General features: G+C 47.3%; 1 protein-coding gene across 1 annotated transcript in view; it reads left to right on the top strand.

Annotated features, from left to right (window-relative positions):
• Positions 1–464: 464 nt before the first annotated feature.
• CELSR1 (cadherin EGF LAG seven-pass G-type receptor 1) overlaps positions 465–16,075 on the top strand; it is a 169,632-nt gene continuing 154,021 nt past the window's right edge. Inside the window, exon 1 of the mRNA XM_023918651.2 lies at positions 465–3,669. Within this exon, the coding sequence (XP_023774419.2) occupies positions 465–3,669 (3,205 nt within the window). The remainder of the gene's footprint in view (positions 3,670–16,075) is intronic.

The following is a 16,075-nucleotide window of genomic DNA, read 5'->3' as shown; positions in this document are numbered from 1 at the left end:
GCCGAGCCGGGAGGCTGCAGCGGGACGGGACGGGACGGGACAGGACGGGACGGGACGGACGAGGCGCGGCGGCTCTGCCGTGTCGCGCAGCCACGCGGGACCGCGCCGCCCGTGGGCCGGCCCCGCCGCCGGGGGGGACCCCGGTATTTGATTTTCTTTTCTTTTTGGCGAAGGAGAGGAGCAGCAGGTTTATGCTAATCGCCCTCTGGGGAGCGGCGGCGGGAGGAGGAGAGGAGCCATTTTGAACTCACTTCAAAGTTGAAGGTGGAAAAGTTGGAGCTCTCCAGCCCGCTGCCCGCGGACCGGGACGGGGCGCGGGGCTCGGGGCCGGCGGTGCCCGGGAGGCGAGGGCGGTGGGGGGGGCGGGCCGGCAGCTGATGGATGCGGGCGGGCGGGCAGCCCGGCGGGTGGATGGATTGTGCAGCAGCCCGCTGCCCGGCCCCGCTGCCCGCTGAGCTCCGGAGATGCCGCGGCTGCTGTCCGCCGCCGCCTGCGTGTCCTGGGCCGCGCTGCTCTGCGCCCTGGCGTCGGCAGGCGGCGGGGACCCGCGGCCGCCCCGCGCCGCCCCGCTCCTCCACCTGCCCGCGGGGCGCCCCGCCGCTGCCGCCGCCGCCGCTGCCGCCGCCGCCGCCGAGCCGCCGGCGCTGCCGCCCGCCGGGCGCCTGAGGGCTGCGGGGACCGCGCCGCGCCGCGCTCCGCCCGCCGAGCCCCGCGGGCCCCGTGGCGGCGGCCCCTGCCCGCGGCGCTCCCGGCACCGGGCGGCCGCCGAGCCCCGCGGAGCCGCCGCCGGCTGCGCCCAGCCGCCGGGCAGGGAGGGCGGCGGGCGGCGAGGAGCGCGGCGGGCGCGGAGCCTCAACAACCCCCCGCAGTTTCAGCTGCCCAGCTACCAGGTCTCCATCCCCGAGAACGAACCGGCCGGCACGGCGGTCATCGTGCTGCGGGCCCAGGACCCTGACGAGGGTGAAGCCGGCCGGCTGGCATACTCCATGGAGGCGCTCTTCGACGAGCGCTCCAACGACTACTTCACCATCGACGCCGAGACGGGCAGTGTGGTCACTGCCCGCAGCCTTGACCGGGAGACGAAGGACACCCACGTGCTGAAGGTTACCGCCTCCGACCATGGTTCCCCACGCCGCCGCTCGGCCACCACCTATCTGACGGTGACTGTGAGTGACACCAACGACCACGAGCCAGTGTTTGAGCAGCCCGAGTACCGGGAGAGCATCCGGGAGAACCTGGAGGTGGGTTATGAGGTGCTGACCATCCGTGCCACTGATGGTGATGCCCCAGCCAATGCCAACATGCTTTACCGCCTGCTGGAGCCAGGAGCTGGTGATGGAGTCTTTGAGATTGACCCGCGTTCTGGGGTTGTGAGGACACGAGCCTCGGTGGACCGTGAGGAGGTCTCTGAGTATCACCTGGTGGTGGAAGCCAATGACCAGGGCAAGGATCCAGGACCACGCAGTGCCACGGCTATGGTGCACATCACTGTAGAGGATGAGAATGACAACTACCCTCAGTTCAGTGAGAAGCGCTACCTGGTCCAGGTGCCAGAGGATGCCCCGGTGAACAGCCAGATACTGCAGGTACAGGCCACAGATCGAGACCGGGGCAGCAATGCCCAGGTGCACTACAGCATTGTGAGTGGCAACCTGAAAGGCCAGTTCTACATTCACTCTTTCTCTGGCGCCATCGACCTCATCAACCCTCTGGATTATGAGACTATTCGGGAGTATACGCTCCGGATCAAAGCCCAGGATGGGGGCAGACCTCCTTTGATCAACTCCAGTGGCATGGTGTCGGTGCAGGTTGTAGACGTGAATGACAATGCCCCCATCTTTGTGAGCACTCCTTTCCAGGCCACGGTGCTGGAGAATGTTCCTCTGGGCTACTCAGTGCTGCACATCCAGGCTGTGGATGCTGACTCTGGAGAGAATGCCCGCCTGGAGTACAAACTCATAGAGATGGCACCGTCCACTGGGAGTGCCCCTGCAGCAGGTGACTCTGGATTCCCTTTTCAAATCAACAACAGCACAGGGTGGATCACTGTGGCTGCAGAGCTGGACCGAGAGACTGTGGAAAACTATCACTTTGGGGTGGAGGCCAGGGACCATGGTGTGCCGGTCATGACCTCCTCAGCCAGCGTGTCCATCACTGTCCTGGATGTGAACGACAACAACCCCACCTTCACAGAGAAGGTGTATCACCTCAGACTGAATGAGGATGCAGCTGTGGGCAGCAGTGTCCTGACCCTGACAGCAGTGGACAGGGACGTTAACAGCGTTGTGACTTACCAGATTACCAGTGGCAACACCAGGAACCGTTTTGCCATCACCAGTCAGAGTGGAGGAGGGCTGATCACACTGGCCTTGCCCCTGGATTACAAGCAAGAAAGACAGTATGTGCTTACAGTCACTGCCTCTGATGGCACTCGCTTTGACACCGTCCAGGTCTTCATCAATGTCACAGATGCCAACACACACCGCCCAGTCTTCCAGAGCTCCCACTACACAGTGAGCGTCAGTGAGGACAAGCCCATTGGCACCTCTATTGTCACCATCAGTGCCACTGATGAAGACACGGGGGAGAACGCGAGAATCACTTATATTTTGGACGATAATATCCCCCAGTTCCGCATTGACCCTGATACAGGCACCATCACCACCTTGATGGAGCTGGACTATGAGGACCAGGCCTCCTACACATTGGCCATTACAGCCCATGACAATGGTATCCCCCAGAAATCGGACACGACGTATGTTGAGATTCTCATCCTGGATGCCAATGACAATGCACCTCGCTTTCTGCGCGACCGCTACCAGGGATCGGTTTTTGAGGATGTGCCACTCTCCACCAGCGTTCTGCAGCTGTCTGCCACTGACCGTGACTCTGGCCTCAATGGCCGTCTCCTCTACACATTCCAAGGTGGTGACGATGGAGACGGAGACTTCTACATTGAACCCACTTCTGGAGTGATACGCACACTGCGCAAGCTGGACCGCGAGAACGTGGCTGTCTACAGCTTGCGGGCCTTTGCTGTGGACAGGGGCAGCCCACCACTGAAAGCCTCTGTGGACATCCAGGTGACTGTGCTGGACATTAATGACAACCCCCCCGTCTTTGAGAAGGATGAATTTGATATCTTTGTGGAGGAGAACAGCCCCGTGGGCTCTATTGTGGCACGAATCAGTGCAGCCGATCCCGACGAGGGGACCAATGCACAGATCATGTACCAGATTGTAGAGGGGAACATCCCTGAGGTCTTCCAACTAGACTTGCTCAATGGAGACCTCACAGCCCTAATGGACCTGGATTATGAGAGCCGGACAGAGTATGTTATTGTGGTGCAGGCCACTTCAGCCCCTCTTGTGAGCCGAGCAACTGTGCACATCCGCCTCCTGGACCAGAACGACAATCCACCCGTGCTGCAGGATTTCCAGATCCTCTTCAATAACTACGTGACCAACAAGTCCAACAGCTTTCCCTCTGGCGTGATTGGCAAGATCCCAGCTCATGATCCCGATGTGTCTGATAGCCTGGCCTATACTTTTGTCCAAGGCAATGAGTTAAACTTGCTCCTTTTGGACTCTGCCACTGGGGAACTCAAACTCAGTCGTGATCTGGACAACAACAGACCCCTGGAAGCCCTTATGAAAGTGTCAGTCTCAGGTAAGCAAGTATTTGAGTGCATGATTTTGTTTGTGAGACCTGTATAGGGGCATGGGCAGAGATAACACACTTGCAGTTTAGAGTGTAGCTGTTGGTTTCCTGAAGCAGCAATTTATCTGTGAAATTTTTGGAGAGGAACCACAAAAATGTATCAAGCCTATGTGCTGTGGATTGAAGTGGTGCTTTGAAGTTATTTAGTAAATGTGGATCGTAAGGATAAATAAATATGAGTGTGCATGGAAGGGAGCATACTCCCTCAGCTGAGGTGGTACCTTGGCAGAAGGTTTTCTCCTGTGGTTCCATGAAGGTAGTAAATGATGTAACATGCAACGATGTAGGGAATGCATGTGTATCTGTATTGCTGTCTCCCCTCTTCATTTTTCTGTAAAAAACAAAGTTGAGATTTGATATCTTTTGCTTTTTCAGCAAAAAAACAAGTTTACTCCCTCTGTGTACCCAGAAGTTTGGCTGGTAGTTCCTCAGACCTCAGCCCAGAGCTGGTGTGGCCCAGATGGATGTGCTGCTGTGCATTTCTGACCTGCACTCCTGTGGGAAATGGCAGCTCTGAAAGCAATGAGTTCTGGCTGTGTGATAGCTGATAACATGGCTAATGGCACTGGAGTTGCTTTAGTGGTACTAGGGGCAGATACTGGCCAAATGCAGCCCCCAAACCAGGGCCGTTAAGGGGAGGGAGAGAAAAAGAGAGGACCTTTACTTACCATGGCATTAACTTCGTTGGAGAACTTGTGTCTCTCAGTGTGTATGAAGACTGTTCCATATTGTCCAAGATGTACCTTTATTTGAGCACAAACAGGCTCTTAGGATATTATTCTTTTTCTGCTCAGTTGCTTGTTTATCATAGAATTACTTTTTATGCCTCTAATTGTGACATCAATCATCCAATGAGTAATTTCCTCTGCAGGTGCCACTCTATAAAGTTTACTGTGGACCTGATCCCATATTTCTGTTGACTTTCAAAGGTTTAGCCAAATACTTTCCTTGCTGTCTTTCTCTGGAAACTAATACTAAGATTTGTGTTGTTTTTGTAAAAAAGAAAAAAGCCCAAAGTACTAGGGGAGATTATTAGAAAAATAGTAATAAAACTGTGCAGTAGTTTGATTACTAATCAAATCCCAGCAGCAGTTGTTTGGCTGTAAAAATGTCCACAGCGTGCATCAAGGCCTCGGAAAAGTGAGCCACACTTTTCCTTGTTTGCAGGCTTGGGATCCTTTTTGCTTCAGAAAAATGAAAGAGGCATTAACTGAGCTGACTGATTTTGCTGCAGTGTATCTCCTGAAAAGCCACTCGTGGTTCTTCCAAAATGCTGGGGTGCAGCTCATGTAGTAAGGTAAATGTTGTTTCCATGTCCTGTGAGAACTAGCGGGAGAAACAGACAGTAGGCTTGTGACCTTAAAGAAAAACATTTGGATTAAGGTGCAGATGATTGCATGGTCACTGTCTGTTTGAACCAGTAGCTCTTTATCTGGTAGCAGAAGATAAGCGCTCATCTCGAGGACAAAGCTTGGAAAAGTTGTTAGACCAGCTGAAGTGTGTGTTCAGTGCAGAAGAATAGTTGACGTGAACGATTCCTTTCTCAGTATGATTTACACGGTTTAAGTGGGTGAAGTCTCAGGTAGGACTGAAGACCTGTTTTCTTATGCAGGCAATTGATTATTTCTGCATCATTTTCATGTTTTGTGAAGGTGTGAACTTTGAAGCTGTGCTGTGATGTTCATCAAAATGGACTGTCTGCTGCGTGTCTTGAGATACTAGAAATGTTAAAGTTTTTTATGGCTAGGATTTTAAGATAATTTTATCTAACACTGAACTACATTTGACATTTATTTGGAGAAGTTCACTGTGTGGAAATTGGAAGGGCAGTTTGTCGTTGTGTGATTAGTCCGTGAAGGTCTCGCCTGCCTGATTTCTCTGATTTATCTGATGCAGTTCAAAAAAGAAAAGAGACAGAAGAAGCTCAGACAGAAGTACTCCACAGGGTTATCTCTAAGTATTGCGTAACACCTGCAAATCATCTGCTAAAATGACCTGCCAGTTAACCGAAAAAATGTGTCTATGGAGTAGCCATTAACCTCTCAACCCAGACAAACACAGTCCTCCGCTACTCACAGCTGCTCTTAGGTCAGGGAAGGACTGGAACTCTTTATGAACTTGGGGAATTTGATCTCTGTATGAGTCGGAAATAACAGTGGGGCTATAAAAATCTTATTTCTATCCAGCGATGTGCTGTGCTGCAGAGGCATGTGAATGTGTGCAGTGCTAGCGAGGAGCCCTGCTACTCCTCTGAGTTACTTTGAGACACTGATACGTGGCTAAACGCAGCACTCTTTCATTTGACTTGGGGATTATTCAAATAAGCATGATCATTTTTGCCTTCCGCTTATAAACAAAATTTAAGAATCATGAAGACCAAGCAAATGGAGCTAATAGGCTTCATAAAGCTGTCCGAAGTTGCATGTCAGCATTGTCAGAAGCTCTGTGGGATGGTGAGCAGCTGGGGCAGGCTCTGCCCTTGCCTGGGTGCTGGGGTACCTGTGGGCTAGCCCCCAGAGCCAGCCAGGAGCCGACCCAGGCGCAGGAGGGAGGAGTGTGGGTGTGTGGATATTAGCATTTTGCTTTGGATTGGGAAGGAGCTTTTGAAGTCTGTTTCTTTTGAAGTGAATGTCTCTGGGTGCCCCTCTGCCTGTGCCTGTTGTACAGAGCGTCTGACTGAACAAACTGGGCTCCTTTTGCATGCAGCTGTTCCAGAAGTGCTCCAGGGGTCCATTAAAAGGGTGCATTCTCCTTTTTCTAGTGTACCTTCAAAATTCTCCTACAGAAAGACAGAGCTTTGGCTTTATATTCCCATGTCTGCACATTGTGTTGTTTTAACAACTGGGGTGGAATCTGGACTCTGCTGAAATCCTGCCCCTACTTTCCAGAAAGGGCAGGATTTTACTGTGACCTTCTAAAGCAGGTGGTCAAGAGTCAGTCAGTCTGTGATTTCTTAGTGTTACTAATAAATGCATGGCTTAAATTGAAAGTATGGTTGAATATGATTACTTTTTGTCCACAGTGATGTTCATGATAGTGTTAAATTGGGATTTATTTGGTAAAAAAAATGGGTTAAACCTTGCTGAAGTCACACTGCGCTTGCTTGCTAAACATTATATTGCTGTTCCTGCTGGGGCAGCGCGGGGAGGGGGAGGGAGGAAAGGCTGGTGTGAGCATCAGCTTTGCATAAATGTTACACAAGTTTGCCTGGGTATCACATTGCAAACACTGCTGGCACCTGCTTGGCTGTGTTGCCACAAGTAGTCCCACTTATCATCAACGACAGCTCGGTGGGATACAATAGATGTGTGTGCAAACTCCTCTGGGAACCCAGCCTAAATCAGCAGTGCGGACAAAACCCAAACTGCCTGGATGCTACAGCTTTTGAGTGGTCCAGATAAATGTGAAATATTATGCAACATACAATAAACAATTCTGTTAAGGCGTTGCACCTCAGGCAGTGAGGGATAGGCACCCAAGCATTTTTGAGGAATGAGCATTTTTGAGCATTTTGTGCAAGCTCAATTATCGTGTTTTGCATTTCTTTAGCTTTAAATATCCAGTGGCATTCAGTGAGGTTACTGACTATCAGCGAATAGAAATTAACATAGAGCTTGTGTTACAATCACCTTTGGGAATTTTTACTTAGAGCTTGGTAAAGAATCTTCATTATTATTGTAATTTAAAAGTCATTGTTGCTAATGATCCTGAATTTCCAGGTTTGTGCCTTTTCCATACAAATATAGATGATGCAATACTTCGCTGCCAACCTTCTGAGAAAGGTGAGGCCACAGCTGTGCCTGAGATACAAAGTACAGGGGGTTACTTGTGTGTGACAAGATTTGAGATGAAAGGAAAATAGGAAATTCTATGGAAAAGGTATCCTTACATGTACAGGGACACCTCTGGGCACAGAGGATGAGCATGGCATGGCCTCTCAGACTGTGTGCTGGGCACTGGGGCAGTGCCAGGGTGCAGCCCAGCCTCATGTCCCCACCTTTGGGCAGCAGGGCAGGTGGGGCCTCGTGAGCTCTGGGGGCTGGTCCACAGGGCAGCTGCTGCTGGCTGCCACCAAGGATGTGCTTCCAGGGACAGCAAGGGACACCTGGCGCCCAAACTGCTCTCCTTTCCAGGGAAACATTCCTACAGGCAGCTGGTGTAGGGATCCCTGTGAGCTACACAACTGTGAGATGATGGGAATGGATGGGTGGAGAGTTCTCCCCTTGGAGCAGGAGAGGTGTTGGAGCCTGTTGTTGTGCACGCTGGTGTCCCAGGGACCTTGGGCTCTTGCTCTTCCCTCCTGCATCCCGCTGCAGAGCGCTGCCGAGGCCCGGGAGGCAGTGGTGAGGGACCCATTTAGAAAGATGGCATGATGCCACAGGCTGCAGGATTGTATCCCCAGTCGTTGTGTGGTGTGTTTGGTGGGACTGAAGGATAATTGGTAATAGCTAGTAGTGGTGACTTTGGACATTTACATTAATTTTCCTAAAAATCAAATCAAGAACAGTTACCATAAATTAAAGTTAGAGTAGTTCCTGGATCTGCTGTGGCTACCTGTATCCTTTATTGCATCCATATAGGTTCCATATTCTAATTCATGCTACAGCAAGATGCATTGTACATATGTGTCCCTCCAGCCTGCTGGAATGTGACTCTCCATTTTCAGCTGTATGATGTGTTCCAGCTGACAAAAAGCTGTGGTTGCCTTGTTGCTTCCCTACAGGCTTCCTTCCACTTCATGCCTGGATTTCACAGGAGTGGGGTGTTTTTGTCTCAAAAGACAGGAAAACATCTGTGGCAATGAGGGAAAATTATTTAGTGGGAGTCTGACTGACAAAGTAACTTTTTACTGAGATAAAAGGTAAAACATGTAATAATGTTTTATTAAATTATTATAAAATATTATTTATTTATTTATATTATTATAAATTATATATTATAATATTATAAATTATATATAATATATTATATGTTTATTTATATTAAATATTTATATATTTATAGACTATAAATTATTTATTATAATTTAATAAAACATCTTATTCAATAAATAAAATGTTGATACTTTGTTCGGCAATTTCTGGGAAAGAGAGAAGCTAAGGTAACAAGGAGAAAGTGTAAGAAGAATGAGAATGGAGATATGACATTGAGAAGGATCTAATAAGCTTTACTGGATAATTCCTTATGGGAAAGAAATTAAATGTAGAGAAGATTAGTGGTGGGATTACCTTGAAAACTTTTTTGCTCTCATTTTCACATTGTTTGCAAATGAGGAGGTAGTTGTCATAAGCATTTTTAAAAATTGGATTAGTAATTGGTTTATATTTTTTGATTACTTTTTAAGCCTCAGGGTATATTAAAGAATTGGTTTCCTTGGTGTATTCTTTTGTGATTTCCTTCCATCTCAGACATCACTGAAGTATTCTTCCTTCTGACTTGCACTCATGAGTTGAGAAGAATCCTCTCTTATGTTTTTCTGGTTAGGCATTTCAGAATTGTTTTAGGCTGGGACTGCAGAACCTGCTGCAAACTGCAAAATACAGAATAAACATTGTTGTCCAAGTAATGGCAAGAGAACTCTTTGTTTAGAATACAGGAGCAGTTTTCTAAGTTTCGATGTTAGCATGATAGTAAACTTGCAGTAGAGGTAGTGGTGGGGAAAGTAGGTGATGTGAAGCAGTGGGATTTTATACTTCATTATCTCCAACATCCCAGGCGTTACCTGAGGAAGTGTCTGGCTGCTGATAAAGCCTATCATTTTACATCTGTTCACTGAATGGTCCATTTTCCTTCAGTGCATATACTTAATACCTTGGAACTCCCATCCATTGCTGACTCTTGTCTTGGAACTAAATAAATTTTCTCAGACTTCCCATGGCTGAGGAACATAATGTGAGGTTTTAAAGTACAACATTAGGTGAAGTAGGTAGTGTGTGCTCACTGCTCTTCTGTAGGGGGATTGAGAGACCCTTAGCAGACACTTGGATAGGAAGCCAGACATCCTCACATTTCAACCAGTCTGGTCAGAGCATCTTGATCAGAGCATCTTGGCATCCTGGTATCGCTCAGTATCTTCACAGAGGGTTTGAGGTGTTGCATTTGTGATCTGCCTCCTCCTCCTCAGAGTGTGCAGCAGGTCTGTCAGACACCCCTCACAAGTTGTCTCCAGTCTCCAGTCTTTGGGCTGGCCGGGTGCTCAGAATTCGTGGGTCAAGGGGCATGTGACAGCATGCCACACCTATGATGGTGATTCCAGTTCAGCCAAACGTGTAGCTGCTGCATACATTGGCATAGCTGAGCTCACATCCATCTGGTTATCTTGGGTACAGCAATTGTTGGGCACAGGTTTGACTTGCAGTTTCACTGGGCCCCTCAATTCCCTTGTGGGTCAGGTGAGACTGAGACAAAGACCCCAGGAACATGACTGCTCTGAAAGCTGGAGAAGGAAACAACTAAATGTGAAGCAGAAACCTCTTTAAACCTTTTCAATATTTAGCAGTGGAGGCAACCCTAGCAGTAATGCTCATGCATGGAGGATGAGTAAGGGAAGGATCAAATGTTAAGACACAAGATCTATGCTTTCCATTCCTTCACCCTCTCTTTCCTAAGCCCTCAGGGTTTTGAGAGTCAGTTGGTGAGGACAAGCTCTCTGTGTCTGAGTACTTGAGATAACAACACAACTTACCTGCTTACCTCAGTATTGCCTAAGTTACAGGGTTTGGGCAACTCTCTCTTTTGGCTTCCTTTGGCCTACTGACTTGCATTTCCAAAAATATCTATGGAAAGTATTTAGGAAATGTAGGAGGGTTAGAAGAGTTGAAGATACTCAGATCAGATCTAATGACAGTCTTTGGCAATCTTCAGTGTTACAGTTTTTCTGTCCTGGTTTCAGTGGGAATTATGAAGTTCTTAGACATTATAGTATTCCTAACTACTCTGACATCCACTTTGCTATTCAAGAAACAAACCTGGTAGTACTGTGTTTTCTGCACGATAGGTTTTTTTGTTGCCGGCTCCTTTTTTAAGACTAATTGGACAAAAGTTGCATAAATCAAAGTACAGAACAAGTAGGCAAGGAGTTCAGTTCTTCAAAGATTTATTCACAGTGGTTGTCCACTTGAAACAAAGAACATCTGAGATCTAATTAAATTCAGTTTTGCCACTTTGTATTTCTGTGACAAGTGACAGTATTATTATTCCCCCTGCAATGGAACTCTTTTTTCAGTGCTGAAAAACATTGAGCTATTTATAGAAGTAATACAATTTTCCAAAAGGGGAAGGATGTAATCTTTATAAAAAATTTTGAAATCTGTTGAGATTTGCCTAATTTTTATTTTTTCTATATATAATTCTTAAGACTGCTTGAGAATGAATTGCAATGTGTTGATCTTGTTGCATTAAAAACAGCACTATCAAAGGTACAGCTTTTATGGTCAGATCTCTATCTGGTACCATCCTCTATATCTCTTCAAATGCCTCAAATGCAGATTGCAGCCATGACTGGTTGATAAGCAGGAGGGCTGTTGAGTGGCAATGTCCATCTCACCTTACTGATTAAAGAGGAAACATAAATGACTGACTTGGGCTGATTGCATTTTTGTTAGGTGGCTAAAGTTCAGTGGGATGAACCCACCCTGAATGTGTGTGCCAGAAAGGAAGGGTTTGTTTTCTTTTGGAATGATGATTGTACTTATTTCTGTTACAGCAAACTACCTGTAGTAACAGGCTTAGCAGACTAGATAGAAAAGATGGGGGAGGCTGTAATTTGCAAAGAGGAAAATGCTTTGCCATAAATAATGTTGGGATATACTTTAGATATTGTCAAGGGTTTGAGTGAATGAAGGGGGAAAGTACACTTTTATGGGGATTTGGCATTCAACAAAGAAAGAAAATTTTAAAATACTTCAGAAAGATGATCTTCGCACTAGAAGAAAAACACTCAAACAGAAAAGTAGGATTTGCTGCAGAGAAAGGAAAACTGTTGGACTTTGTTTCAACAAGTCGTTAATGCTGCTAAGCTGTAACCACCTTCATATTTATTCCAGTGTTTACCCTTGCCAAGCACAAAAGAAGCAAATAAATGGAACAGCAAACCTGTAATAAATCCTCAGGAGACCACATGATAATCGTAGACATGTTATGTTCATCACATACAAAGGAAAGTAATCTGTTTTCAACACCATTGCCTGACATGTGATAGATGCTACATTCCATCAGGTCCCCAGCACTTTTGGAAATGACACATATGGTCAGAGTATCTCAGTGCTTTTTAAAGGAGGCAAAAGAAAAATCCCTCGTTAACAATTGCTGTCAACATGACGTCTCCTGCCTGCTGTGGAGTCTTTGGGCTAGGCCCAGTTTCAGGAAGAAAGGTTCTGGACCCCACACAAAGGGGCAAAGCAAGGACTATGTTATTAGATTTGAGTTTCCAAGGTGTGATGGCCAGCACCTAGCAGTCTGTCAAATCCCAAGGGGCTGTTAGGTTTGGAAGCCAATATGGTCAGGGTGTATCTCTGTAGCTGCCATGCCACCAGAGCACACATCATGGGCACAAAGATCTGCTGGATTGGTTGGGTTTGCTCTTTCCTTTCACTAGCCACAGATCAGACTCCTTGATCCTATTCAAAATTGATATTAGCAAGACACTGAGCTTATTGCTTTGAATTCCTGTCATAGCACTTTTGAACTTTCCAGGAACTGGCTCAGCCTCATTTATTTGTGTGCTTGCAGTGGTGTTCGTGCTGGCTGTGTTTCTAAAGGAGACCCTTGAACATCCAAGTTGTGATTTTTAGTTTTAAAATTAATTTGGCTGTGTGCATTTAGTTTAAGTCATGTAAAAGCTGTCCCATACCAGTGCATTTCTTGTTTCAGCAGCCTCCAGACACTGCGGGCACCACTCAGTGTGACTAGGGAGAGGCATTTGGCACCTTTCACCTCAGGTCTAGTAAGAGAACTTGGATCAAACCAGCAAGTACTACAGCATTTCACTTGTAGGTGCCTGTTCCCTGCAGCCCTATTCTGTTTTAAGCAGTTAAGTGTCCAATAAAGTGGCAATACTTGAAATACCATCCCACTACAGCTTGGGCACTTCACTCAGCATAGCGATCAGGACACTCAGCGAGGCCAGAGATGGGGTGGGCTCCAGCCCTTGATCTAAGAGCTCACACTGTGCTATACATTAAAGAGGAGCTGAAGAAGGTTCAGAAGCTGTTGTGGGACTCACATTTCCCATCTCCTTGGTAAGTGCCATAAGCCACAGGATCACACTCACTTGTGGAGGGTGCAGGAGAGGCGGCTTTCTGGCTCATGTGCATGGGCACCTCTGCTTCAGCAGCAGCGTGGGCAGTCTGGCTTTTACCCTCAGCCACTGGATGCTGTTTAGGCCATAACAAAAGTGGGATCATGAGACATTCAGGCCATGTCAGGACTAGGTCACTTCTGGTTGTAACCAGGAACTGAATTCTTCTCACCTGGGAACTTAATGGTAAAATAAACAAGAACTCTGGGAATTTCCATGGAGTACTTTCCTGTTAGTCAGAGATGATTTGTTTGCCTCCTGGCTTTAACTGTTTGTTACTGTATTCTGATTTTATGTGGAGCAGCCCCCAGATGGGCTAAAGGGTTGGTTATGGAAGAATTCATGGGCTCAGACTTAAATTAGGCTGCTAAGTATTCAGCTGCTAAATACCCAACCCATCTTCACCTACTGTTTAATCATCTTTCTCACTGCAGTTTGCCATGATGATAGACTTGCTAGTAATTGTCGACGTGTTGCTGCTTGTCGCTTGGATGCAGTGGCTTTTCCCGCAGTGTGCTCGCTGATGCTGTAGACAGCCAACGCTGCCCTACACATGTGGTAAAGGTCTCTTGGCAGCAACGACTGGGTTGAACTATCCTGTTGGCTGACTCAGTTTCCCTTCTCACGGGGTGTATTTCTGATGTTGGCCTCCTCTTACTGACACAGTGTAATTTAGTGATGTGTGCTCTGCACGATGAGCTCTCCATCTGGCAGATAATTGCCTGCTAGTTTAAATCCCATCTTAACTTCAGTTTCTCAAGCTCATGAACCTGCTGGTGCCTTCTGGTTAGTTTTGCAGGGTGTTTGCAAAAGGATTTGGTATAAGTTAGAGTGATGTGTGTACATTTCTTTGAGGTTTTTTTATCAATATTTAAGGCAGATTAATTTTTAGGTCCTACTTACCAAGCTACCTGACATTATTCTGCATTGAGTTTGGCAGCCTGACACCTGGGTTTGTAGACAAAGCTGCTGACAGCAGGCACTGGTTGTTTGCACTGGTTATGCAGAGTAGGAACCCTGAGTGTATTCTGGGACCTGGTAGATGCTGAAAGCTTGTTACACAGTGTATGCTGGTGTTCCTCTTTCATTCCTCCATATTTTTTTCTCCTTTCTCCCTTTGCACTCACTGGATCTGTTTGCCCTATTCTGTTGTGCAGCAAGGTGTTGCATCTCTGGAGTTTGCTTGCTGCAAGTTTGTACAGAGCCATGCAGAGCAGAGACCTTGTTGGGCTGCTTTTGTAATACCTGCTGTAAATAATGAGGATAACCAGCAGGCATCGGCTGAGTGAGTGCCCTGTGAGATAACACAGCAGTGCTGGGGATGTCCTGGGCCCACGGTGTCTGCAGCAGGCACAGGGCTTGCTGATGGTGTGGCAGCCTCCTTTGTCACCGCCTTCCCTCTTGCATTTGGGGAGACAGGGCAGATCTCTCATCCACTCTGCACTCTCTTCTGACCCCTGTGCTGTCACTTAGGCGGGTATGCTGGTGCAGGGCGAGGGACAGGGTCCATCCCTTCCTGGGATGTCCCTTGAGATGTGCCTGGTGAAGCAGTGCATTGCCCATGCAGCCCGTGCACTTCCACTCGCAGTTCTGGGGTTGAGACTTCAGCGGTCACGGCTGCTGGTTGCAGCTTCCAGAGGTTTTGCAGGCACAATCCTTTACCTTCTCCTCGTGCAGAGCCCTGGGAGCCACAGCATAAGGTGCTGACAGTCCCACAGAGGTCACCAGCACAAGCAGTCACGGGACATCTGTGTGCAGCTCCAGGTTGCAGGGCATGCTGCACACTGAGTGTCAGTGCTTGCTGTCTTTGCAGTCTGTGGGAGCAACACGTGTGTGGGCCAGTCTGGGTATTGATGTTGACTATTTTTTTCCTATCCCTTGTGAAAAGGTACAGTTGCCTTTATTGACTTGCACTTTTGTGCCTCAGCTACCCTATGGCTCAGCTAATAACAGTGTCTGGCACTTTATTCAGCTTTAAGAGGCTTTAAACTAAGAAATTCCTATTTACTGCTAACAGCATTGATGGACATGACTGATTAATGGCAATAAACTCAGGTGAGAGCTGAGAGACAAGGACATTTTTTCTGTTCTGTGCAGTGAACATGCTTGTTTTGTATGACTGAGTTTTACAAACTTTTGTACGATCTGCTCTTAAAATACATCCTTTGCCAAGTGGTGGGGATTTCTTAAGCTGAGATGACTGAATCACTCCTTTATCTCAGCCAACCTGCATCAGACTGGGCTGAAGCTGAGATGCTGAGATGATCAGATAAAATTCTTCACACCACTTCTGGCAGTTAAGTATCCATCCCCTTTTTTCCCCTGGGGCAAGTCCTCCAGGAGGGTTTCTCCTGCTCTGAGGTTGTGTCAGTGACTCCCTGGGTTTTTGCTCTGAATCTCTTTGATCAGTCTGAAGCTGTTAAAAGATTCCATTGCTCTTTTCAAGGCCTAAAGGGAAAGGAAAGTGACAAGTTTTGATGGCCAGTTTGAAAGCTTTCTCAGACTGGAAAGCATCCCATGGGGCAAACAACTTTACTCACACTCTACACATCCAATACTGGTCATATAGGATGGCTTAGTGCTGCATGGAATTTGGATGTTGTGTGTTTTCAGCTATTTCAATGAACTTATATAAGTGACTAATGATAAGAAAACCCTAATTAAATTTTGTTCCTGTGATGAAACTGAATTTTAGAGAAATCAGGCTGAGATTTCAGCAGTTGTGAAATTCCCAGTGTTGTTCTTTGCACTGTAGAGCCTTTGTGTTTACTGCTGTAGTCATATTACATGACATTGCCTAATACCCAGCAAGGCGTATTCTTGGCTCATTCAGCAGGTAAGATTCCCTGAGGGTCACTGGATCTGTCCATGCACTCAACAGAGAGCTCAGTCTGGTGATTTCACAGCCATGTATTTGCATTTCCAGTGCTTTTTTTCTTTTTGCCATACTTCTCCCTTTTATTCTACCATGATTATCAAAACCAAGGCTCTGACTAGTTTTGTGACCTATGTCATCCCTTCCTGCATCCCACTTGTGTCAGTCAGAAGTCAGTTAGC

The sequence above is a fragment of the Cyanistes caeruleus genome, chromosome 4 (genome assembly GCF_971803275.1).
Source record: "Cyanistes caeruleus chromosome 4, bCyaCae1.hap1.1, whole genome shotgun sequence".
NCBI classification, from domain to species: domain Eukaryota; kingdom Metazoa; phylum Chordata; class Aves; order Passeriformes; family Paridae; genus Cyanistes; species Cyanistes caeruleus.
Note: the sequence above shows the minus strand (reverse complement) of the source record. Positions and strands in the feature narration are given on the sequence as shown.